Raw genomic sequence first — 10,863 nt, 5'->3', positions numbered from 1 at the left:
CAACAGACCCCCCGCCCCATAAAAGAATGAATGAATGGGTGGATGAATGAACGAATACGTACATTTTAGGAGCATTCTTCTCCATGATTACGAAATATTTATTTCTTGTAAGAATGTTCTACTTTATGCCGGACACAGTGAGTGGCTCACATCTGCAATCCCAGCACTTAGGGAGGCCGAGGCAGGAGGATCGCTTGAGGCCAGGAGTTTAGGCCAGCGTAGGCAACATAGCGAGACTCTGTCTCTACCAGAAATATATAAAATAATTTAAAATGGCACTAGCAGATCATTCTCCAAGCATGGGGGCCTTGGATGCATGGAATTGTGTGCGACTATCCAGGCTGCAGGGCTGCAAAGCTGGCCCCATTAAAGAAGCAGAGGGAGATTGTCCAGTGATAAATTGTCCATTTATCAATCGCTTACCGTAAAAACCACACATTATTATCTTGATAAGAAATCAGCTGACCCCCTGCCCCTCAAAATGGCAGCATTCTGCCCTAGATGTCATCATCGTTGGGAACATTAGAGTCTTGCTCTGGGCAATCTGGTTTTAAACTTTATTTTCCATGTACAGTTTCAGATTATACAAAACAAAGAAAATGGACTATTTGAAAGGTACATTAAGTAGAAAGTTTCTAACTACCCTAAAAGCACAAACCAAGATTCAAAATGAACTCTAGGCCTTGCCCTAACATTTCCCCAACACCACAAAATTGTCCAACTTGCTCTATTGTAAGTAACCTTTAAACTATTAGTGAGTTTAGTAACATCCCACAAGGCAGATTTTAAACTATGATACAGCTTCTATCTAGGCCACTGTGTTTACAAACAGGCTTGGAGTTCTACGTTTCTTCATCATCAGTGAACACAGAGCGTCCTAGAGCGCCAGCCTGTTCATGAGGGGTGTGCACAAAAGCACGCAAACTATAGCACAGTGTGTGGGAGTGAGGAGGTCTCCAATGTTCCTGTATTCAGGTATATGTATACACATTCACACAGACCAACAAGTCAAGCATTCTCCAAACTCATTTGAACAGAGACCCAAAATAATTTTAATGCAAATAACACAATGAGTTAGTCTGTCTCCATCACATAGCCCCTCAATGAAAGAATTACAGTACTTTATAAAAATGTCATAAAATGCGCAAACTACAGTTCCTTCAAATACAGTTGATGCTATCTTTGGTCCTAATATTTGCTTCTTGGATGTCGACTAATTTTGTTGTTGTTATTGTTCTTGAATAACTGGTAATAAGCACCAAGTGAGGCCTGATTCTACCTACAGGTAAGAAGCTTGGATGTTTCCTCCCTGATGTTGTCATTTCTTTCCAACTTCCCAAATGCATGTCATACAGCAGGGAAGAGGCATCTCTCATGTCTCCAAAAAGCTTAATGGCACAGGTGGATGTGGGCACTGAATGTTGTACAGTAGTGGCAACCAGCCGGGAAAATCCACAGGATCATTTCAGACTGCATTCAACACAGATACTCACGGAGCCCTGATGTTTCTTGGGAAGGGAATTGATGTATTGCTTCAGGGGGTCGATCTCTGGTTCTAAGCTGTTTTGTTTGTTTCCATTGTGACTACCAGAAAATTGTAGAAGGCCGGGTGCAGTGGCTCATGCCCGTAATCTCAGCACTTTGGAAGGCTGAGGTTGGGCGGATCACCTGAGGTCGGGAGTTCGAGACCAGCCTGACCAACATGGAGAAACCCCAACTCTACTAAAAATACAAAAACTAGCTGGGCATGGTGGGACATGCCTGTAATCCCAGCTACTCGGGAGGCTGAGGCAGGAGAATCACTTGAACCCAGGAGGCAGAGGTTGCGGTGAGCCAAGATGGTGCCACTGCACTCTAGCCTGGGCAACCATAGCAAAACTCAGTCTCAAAAAAAAAAAAAAAAAAAAAATTATAGAAAAGCCACCAAGGTAGAAAGTTTCAAGGGAACTTAAGATTCAGCTTCCTCCATGAGCTTGGGTGGCATCCTGTTAACCCTAGGGGTGTAAGCCACATTCTTGCCCACAATATGACTAGTGACAGTATCTCATGGACAGTATCTCCTGACAAATGTGAGGAGGTGACATTTGTCCTGTCTCTGGCCCCAGGTCACCCTGTACTGCATTTGGTGGCTTCTCCATAGGGAGGGGGTCCTATCTCATAGATTCCAAACTTCATGAGGGCAGGGAGGATATCTGGATTTGCTCACCCCTGTATTTTCAGAGCCTCACAGTGCCTGGAACATGGTAAACATTTAATACCATCTGTCAAAAACAAATGAATGAAAGAGTAGATGGAAAGAGCCAATTCTGCATTGAAGAGATACCCAGGGTGGCCCTAAAACTACTCAAACCAGATGTCTCTTCAGCTCCACTGGAACTGAGCTGATGGCAAACCATCACTCCACTCAGCAGAAGGTCAAGTGCAAAAGTATTTAACTAGCACAAGGTCCCACACCCCATCCCAGGACAGCCCCCAGCATCCTGCTCCAACATAAGCAGAAAAAGACAATGAGGTGCAAAGAGCTTATCTCCTGGGATGGTTCCTGGGTGGCCTGCATTGCCACACAGCACATCATGCTTTGATCCTGAAGGACAAGGCCCCAAAAGCCCTATTTCTCAGCACAGTCTTAAAATCACCTGGAAATCATTCACCCAGACCCGCTAAATCGGCCTGTCCCAAGCGGCACGGGAACCCCTAAAGCTTGAAAACTCCAGGTCTATGGGACCCTCTCACGCATTTACTGTCGGGACCATGGGCCCCTCCACACATGTGTTTTCTGGGTGTTACACAGACAGGTACTGCCCAATAAATGTCATCTGCACGAACTAAATGGAGCTATATTTAGACTGATCTAAATGCCTAAATGCCTTCAGGAGCATTTAAAAATAGACATGTGTAAAGCAGGCTCCGTCCCATGCCACAGGCCTCGATTTTGAACTATTTTATTTTATATATATTTTTTGAGACGGAGTCTCAGACTGTTGCCTGGGCTGGAGTGCAGCGGTGCAATCTCGACTCACTGCAACCTCTGCCTCCCAGGTTCAAGCGATTCTCCTTGCCTCAGCCTCCCAAGTAGCTGGGATTACAGGCGCCTGCCACCACGCCCGGCTAATTTTGTTGTATTTTTAGTAGAGACGGGGTTTCACTATGTTGGCCAGGCTGTTCTCGAACTTCTGACCTAGTGATCCACCTGCCTCGGCCTCCCAAAGTGCTGGGATTACAGGCGTGAGCCACCGCACCCAGCTGGTTTTGAATTCTTAGTGGTGTTCTTTGCAGCCTCCATCACAGTAATTAGTTTCTTTCCTTTTTTTTCTTTTTTTGAGATGGAGTCTTGCTCTGTCACCCAGGCTGGACTGCAGTGGCACGGTCTCGGCTCACTGCAACCTCCGCCTCCCGGTTCAAGTGACTCTCCTGCCTCAGCCACCTGATAGCTGGGATTACAGGCATACACCACCATGCCCAGGTCATTTTTGTATTTTTAGTAGAGACGGGTTTCACCATTTTGACCAGCCTGGTCTTGAACTCCTGACCTCAGGTGATCCACCCGCCTTGGCCTCCCAAAGTGCTGGGATTACAAGCATGAGCCACTGCACCCAGCTAGTTTTTCTAATTAAGTTTTAATCTGTCTCCTCCACTAGGCCATGAGCCCTAGGAGGAGACTGTCTCGAGAGGGTATCCCCTGTGCCTGGCACATGCATGCAAGTCATGATTTATTCTGACGAATGAATAAATGAATGAATGGTAGATGGGTCCTCTGAGGCTCTAGAAATAGGGGTGAGAGGCCAGCCAGGTGTAGCATAAAGGGCTGGACAAGAAGGGAGAGGCCTTCTGGGATAAAATGGGAAGGAGGCTCTACCCCATACCCTGAAGGTGTCTATGAGTTCACATGGCTCAGGAATGGAGTTTGGGGGACCTAGATGTAGACAGCTGTGGCGATGGAGGCCAAGGTTTTGGACTGCTGTGGGGGTTACATTCACCTCCCCATCTCCACATGATGACATCCTAGCATTTATGAGGCAGCTCTGCTGATCTGGCCCAGGCACCATGGTCCCCAACTTCAACGCATCTGAAGCGTTGCCCAGGGAGCGTGTTAGAAATGCAGATTCCCTGGCCCCATCCCTTGAAGACTCTGATTCTGTAGGTCTGGGGTGAGGTGGGGGGCGCTGTAGCTTTTGCCTAAAGGCGAGTCTAAATCTGGCACGCAGGTAAAGGATCACCATTTCTAAGGCAAGCAGGTGACACTGTCGGCAAATTGAGGTGAGACTTTTTCTGACCCACCCCGATACCGGAGGGTTGGTTGGGCTCTCGTTCGGATACAGACAGAATGCCAGGGACTACACCTGCTTCTCACTTGGAACTTGGGCTAAACCTCTCAGGAAGCTGTCATTCTTCTCTTGTACCCCACCTCACCCTCTTCCACCCACCACTAGCAGAGAGATTCGGGAGGGGCTTGGGGCAGCTGAAACCCACAGGAAGCACAGCCCCAGAGACCTGGCTTTCCCAGCCTCTCGCCTCCTCTCATCACAGCCCCATGGTTAAGAAACGTCCTGCCGAGCGCTTTTGGATTTGAGCATTGCTGGATTTTTGCTTGTGTCTTGTTGAGACTTTTGAGTGGGCAGCAGTTCTGAATACCAGCCTTCATAGTCTGTTCTCTGATCTCAAGAATGCAAAAACTCTTCTCTCTTTTGGATTTTTTTTTTCTTTTTTTTTTTTTTTGGCTTTTAAAGGAAACAATACGTTTGCTAGAAAAACCTCAAAAAAATAATGATTATATACAAAATGGTTATCTGAATGTGGATTCTGTACGCAGCAAAAGCAACCCAGCTCCGGAACTCTATTTGCGCTTCCTCAGTATCAGGTACATCATGCCGCTGACGAAGGTGCAGGCGAAGGCCACCCATGCCAGGATGTAGGAGTAGCCGTAGCTGCCTTCTCTGGTCACAGAATAGAATTGCGTGTTTTTCTTGTGAATGTCTTCACGCCTGTCTGTATAAATGGAGGCCGCAATCATGACACACAGACCTGTCAGGAAGAAAGGTGAATTTTGAATAAATCATGGACCACAGTGCACCCTGGGTACCCCAGGGGCATACGGCCAGAGTTGAAGACAAACTTCAGCTTTTATTCTTTATTATTATTTTGTTGTAGAGACAGGATTTTGCCATGTCACCCAGGCTGGTCTTGAACTCCTGAGCTCAAGCAATCCTCCTGCCTTGGCCTCCCAAAGGGCTGGGATTACAGATGTGAGGCACCGTGTGCAGCCTTAAGCTCTTATTATTAATAGGTATTTATTTTAGCCTATTGGAAAAATTACAACTGATATTTTGTGGAAGGATATTGTCACCTACCCTGTAGCTATTTTGCTTCCCATTCTTGCTAACTAAACCCGGTTTTGTTTGGGCAGCCACATCACCAACCCACAGGGTGAACATAATTGCTCTAAGCCAGAGGTCCACAGACGTACCCTGTAAAGGGCCAGACAGTAAGCAGTTTAGGTTTTCTGTGGGCCATAGTCACACAAGTCTGCCACAGTAGCATGACAACATGCATAGACAATACAAAAATGAATGATAGTGGCAGTGTTACAATAAGATTTTATTTACAAAAACATGTGGCATGCCAGATTTGACCTATGGGCCATAGTTTGCCAACTTTCTTCTAGGCAATCTGGTTCCTATAGCTATGGGTTATAGCTGATGGGTCAGTATGTATCCCAGTTCTGACCACAGAAAACCTTCAGTGAAAAATACGACTCCCTGCGCCGGGCACGGTGACTCATGCCTGTAATCCCAGCACTTTGCGAGGCCAAGGCGGGTGGATCACCTGAGGTCAGTAGTTCCAGACCAGCCTGGCCAACATGGTGAAACCCCGTCTCTACTAAAAATACAAAAAATTAGCCGGGCGTGGTGGTCGGTGCCTATAATCCCAGCTATTAGGGAGGCTGAGGCAGGAGAATCGCTTGAACTCAGGAGGCGGAGGTTGCAGTGAGCTGAGATCGCACCATTGCACTCCAGCCTGGATAACAACAGCGAAAACTTCCTCCCCAAAAAAAGAAAAATATAACCGCCTGAAAAGAGAGAGATGAGGGAGGAGAAAGCTTTTTTAAATTGCTCTCCTTTCTCTTGCTGACTGCTTTAAATATTGTCAGGGCAGGATGAAATGTCTGGAGTTGCAGCAGACTTTTTGGAGCCACGAAGAGGTCAACACCAACACTAAAGATGACAGAATCGAAGGATGGAATGAGTGGAAGTGCTTGACGCTGATGCTGCTACATCAGCTCTGGAATCTTTTCTACCTCCAGAGTACTTGTTATGTAAAAATAGTAACTATCTTTGTGGCTGAAGTCACAGTTAATTCGATTTTCTCTTACATAAGGCCAAAAGCACCCTAATTGTAATACTTGTGGTCCTCGGCTGGGTGCGGTGGATCACGCCTGTAATCCCACGACTTTGAGGTTGAAGCGGGCAGATCACTTGAGCCCAGGAGTTTGAGACCAGCCTGGCCAACACAGCAAAACCTCATCTCTACTAAAAACACAAAAATTTGCTGGGTGTGATGATGCACACCTGTAGTCCCAGCTACTTGGGAGGCTGAGGCACGAGAAGTGCCTGAACCTGGAAGGCGGAGGTTGCAGCGAGCCAAGGTTGCACCACTGCACTCCAGCTTGGGTGACAGAGCGAAACCCTATCTCAAAAAATAAAAAAATAAATACTTGCTGTCCCAATATTTACAGACATTAGAGCTAAGATGAGGTTAGGTGCTGTGGTTTTCTTTGGGGAACCTATTCCTCTCCTGGCCAGGCAGTTTCGGTGGGACTATCCTTCAAGATGCTCACACATTCTCTGGCCAGGGGCCAAGCACATAGACAATCTCCGCCAATCAGACTCTCACTCCTGGAAACCTGAATCTAAACAGTGACCCTGTCAGGGTTTCTTGATTCCGACAGCTCCCCCCTGGAGCCGCTGCCTGTCAGTTGCTGGTGCCTGGATCTTCTTCCCAAGACCTGGGTTTTCAGCTTTATGCTTTGATTCTTGCAAGCCACCCCAAGAATCCTATCCCTCACATGAGTTAGAGTATCTGCTGCTTGTGTCTAAAGATCCCTGCCTGGTACAGCATCTAAACACTCTGCAGTTTGAAGCAGAACAGGGAGGGCCAGGTCTTTCAACCAGAAAATGCCCAAACGAGTTGCGGATAATGGGATGCTACGGAAGGAAAATGGGAAGACGTGAATTTCATATTAAAATATGAGGGAATTTTCATATATATGAAAATTTATACATATATAAAATTCCTAAATATATATATTAGGGTAATCAATTCTGACCAAGTGGCCTTACAGATCAACAGACAAACATAGACAAGAACAGAAAATAAACTTCAGAAGCTGGGGGCGGTGGCTCATGCTCGGAATCCCAACACTTTGAGAGGGTGACGCTGGCAGATTGCGAGACCAGCCTGCACAGCATGGTGAAACCCCATCTCTAGAAAAATTAGCCAGGCATAATGGCACATGTCTGTAGTCCCAGCTCCTTGGGAGGCTGAGGTGGGAGCATTGCTTGAGCCCTGGAGGCCGAGGCTGCAGTGAGCCATGATCACGCCACTGTACTTTAGCCCGGGCAAGAGTAACCACCCAAGTCCCCCCACCCCAAGTTAAATGACAGGATTCAATTGCCTTTAATGGGGTCGGTAAGGGTGGGGGGTCCATGGCTCTAACTGGCAGATACAGAGACAGTAAAGGAGGGGTATCAGACACCTCGTGACTACCTCGCCCGGGGTGCTTGGGAGGGTCGCGTTCCCCCTTTAGGCCTCATTTGTTCTGGCTCATTGCTCTCCAACGCTTGGCTCGGGGACAGGAGTACAAATCCCCAGGCTCTAACCCAGCGATGCTGATTCAAGAGGGCAGGCTGGGGCCTTGGGAGTTTGCACTTTAGAAAGGTCCCCAGAAGGACTGTGGTGGACTTGGGGGGTTCTCCAGATCAAGTGACCCTCCGAGTCTTTTGCACTTGAAAACACTCTCATTCTCCGCCTGTACCTAGAAGGGGTGGTACCTGGCTGTCCAGTAAAAGTGCCCCAAGGGGAGGGGATGCTGAGTGTGACCAACCACCCCACTTTGCCCTGGACTGGGGTTTCCTAGGATGCGGGACTTTCAGTGTTTTTATTTTATATTGTATTCTATTCTATTTATTTTATTTCATTATTTTTCGAGACAGAGTCTCACTCTATCCCTCGGGCTGGAGTACAGTGGTGCTATGGTTTGGCTGTGTCCCCACTCCCCACCCAAATCTCATCTTGAATTGTAATAATCCCCACAGGTCAAGGACGGGGCCAGGTGGAGATCACTGACTCATGGGGGCAGTTTCCCCCATACTGTTCTCATGGTAGTAAGTCTCACGAGATCTGATGGCTTTATACATGGGAGTTCCCCTGCACACGCTCTCTTTCCCGCTACCACGTAAGCCCTTTTGTTCTTCCTTCGTCTTCTGCCATGACTGTGAGGCCTCCCCAGCCATATGGAACTGTGAGTGCATTAAGCCTCTTTCCTTTACAAATTACCCAGTCTCGGGTATGTCTTTATTAGCAGCGTGATAATGGACTAACACAAGTGGTACAGCACCCCACAGCTCACTGCAGCCTTTACCTCTCAGGCTCAAATGATCTCCCACTCCAACCTCGCAAGTAGCTGGGACTACAGGTGTGCTGAACCATGCTTGGCTAATTTTTTTTCTTTTTGTATAGACGAGGTCTCACTATGTTGCCCAGGCTGGTCTTGAACTCCTGGGCTCAAGCAATCCTCCTGCATGGGCCACCCAAAGTGCTCCTGCACCTGGCCGGGACTTTTAGTTTTAAAACAGAGGATGGTCCCAGGCAAACTAGACCAAGTTGTCACCGCACTGCACTGATGACACGTCTCAGGGTCATCCTGAGGGCATGGCAGGTTTGGACCTGACCCTAGCCCGGGAGGTGGAGGGCTGGAAGGAGGTGGTAGTTAATAGTGGTTAGGGCCAAGCAGCTTAAGTTGGCTCCGACACCCAGATTTCTTGCCTTCATCAAGCCACTTGTTAACTCTTGACTGGAAAGCACCCTAGAAGGGACTTCTGCGTTTTGTCATCAGAAAGCTTTAAATCGTCACTGAGAAACAACGAATGATCAAGGCATGGCTTCTGACTTCTGATCTGACTTCAGCCTTGCTAAAATTCCTAAGCAAAAAAAAAATGCTCTGAGACCTCTTCTTCCTCCAAGTTCCTCCAGGACTGAGGCTGTGCCATGTTCATCTCTTGAGCCCCTGCAGCCAGCACAGGCCTGGCACAACGTGGGCACCTCTGTCACCCACCAGCTTGAAACCCGTTGATGGCTTCCCATCAGCTTAGAACAAAGACCCCAAATCCTTTCTATGGCCTGCAAGACTCCATGGGCCGTGGCCCTGCCTGCCCTGCTGGTTCACTTCCCAATGCACTCCAGCCCCACGGGGCAGCCCTCCGTCCCTCCCATCACAGGGCTTCCGTCATGCTGTTCCCTCTACCCACGACACTGTTCCCTCCTCTCTGTATTGAGATAGAACATTGTCGACAGCAACTCCTACTCACCCTCCAGATCCTCTGGCTTCATGTCTCCAGGATGCCTTCCCTGGACTCCCAACTCAATCCAAACTCCCGAATATAAAACGTCCCACTGTGGTACAGCATGCATGTGCCCACAAACATACACACACACAAACACACACTGGCACACAGCACCGCACGGCTGCCAATTTCTCCTTTCCAAATTCTCCTTCCTCCTGGCTTCCCTCCTGGTGGCTGGGAAGGGACTGCTTATTCCAGAAAGCCCCTTTTTAGGGAAGCCCATTGATGTACTTACATGACATTAGCTGGATGATGGAGGTTAGGACAAACCTCTCTCCCTGCTTCAGGCGGAAGAGCTGGAGCACAAAGATGAAGAAGGCGATGCAGCAGAGAATGGTGGAGAGGATCATGGTGGCCTGGACCGCCTGCAGCGTGGAGTACTCTGCGGGAGAAGGGCGGGGACGCAGGACTGAGGACCTTGGCCAGCCGGCACTGCAGGGTGCACAGTGACCGCGGCAGCTCCAGAGTAGGGGTGACAGGAGGCAAACAGGCAGGGGTTCAGGCGGTCGTCTACATGGTCTGAGCACAAAGGCAGCCAAGGAGTCTTCCAGACCCCCTGCCCTTCACCTCCAGTGTCCATTTGACCAGACAATCCTCGGCCCCCTCATCTGGAAGATGAGGCAAGAACCACCTGCTCTGCATTCTTCCTGGTCTGAGTCACAGATTCCAAATGCTTGGCTCATGGACAGCGGGATCTTTTGAAGCACAAACCTCAGGTTCCAACGCGGTAGATTCTGACTCAAGAAATCAGGATGGGGATTTTAGAGAGGGATTCTCATGGACTCAGGGCTCATGGGACTGTGACCTTGTGAAGTGCTCAGTGGACTCCATAGTAGCCTGTAGGTATCAGAGGCTGATCTTCACAGTCACTACTTACAAAGAGGAGGAAAGCTCCTTTCTTTTCAGGTCAGCCTTAAAAGAGGCTGGGGTATGAAGGTTTGGGGCTCAGTACAGAGAAGTTTCAGGGGAGAAAGGAGGCCTAGGGTGGAGGGTGTCACATAGGGGCAGGTCACAGTGAAGCTATGTGTAGAAAGCCATGTGGCGTAGGGAAGGCGTCCTGCACATGGGTTACCTTCGTGGGCCTCAGTGTCCTCACCTGTAAAATGGGGATATAGATATATTTTTTGAGACAGGGTCTCACTCTGACATCCAGGCTGGAGTGCAGTGGCACAGCCATAGCTCACTGCAGCTTTGAACTCTCGGGCCCAAGTGATCCTCCTGCCTCAGCCTCCTGTGTAGCTGG

The 10,863-nt window shown here is 48.6% G+C and overlaps 1 protein-coding gene across 2 annotated transcripts in view; it reads right to left on the bottom strand.

Moving 5' to 3' along the window:
• Nucleotides 1-543: 543 nt before the first annotated feature.
• The window catches only part of EMP2 (epithelial membrane protein 2), a 55,490-nt gene continuing 45,170 nt past the window's right edge, over nucleotides 544-10,863 (bottom strand). For both annotated transcript variants that reach the window (XM_055240997.2, XM_055240996.2), the window contains 2 exons: nucleotides 9,856-10,002; nucleotides 544-5,022 (listed from right to left, as the gene is read on the bottom strand). In XM_055240997.2, coding sequence (XP_055096972.1) covers nucleotides 4,835-5,022; nucleotides 9,856-10,002 — 335 coding nt within the window. In that variant the 3' untranslated portion in view covers nucleotides 544-4,834. The remainder of the gene's footprint in view (nucleotides 5,023-9,855; nucleotides 10,003-10,863) is intronic.

The sequence above is a fragment of the Symphalangus syndactylus genome, chromosome 14 (assembly GCF_028878055.3).
Source record: "Symphalangus syndactylus isolate Jambi chromosome 14, NHGRI_mSymSyn1-v2.1_pri, whole genome shotgun sequence".
Taxonomy (NCBI): Eukaryota; Metazoa; Chordata; class Mammalia; order Primates; family Hylobatidae; genus Symphalangus; species Symphalangus syndactylus.
The sequence above is the reverse complement of the archived record's forward strand: the minus strand, read 5'-3'. Positions and strand labels throughout refer to the sequence as shown.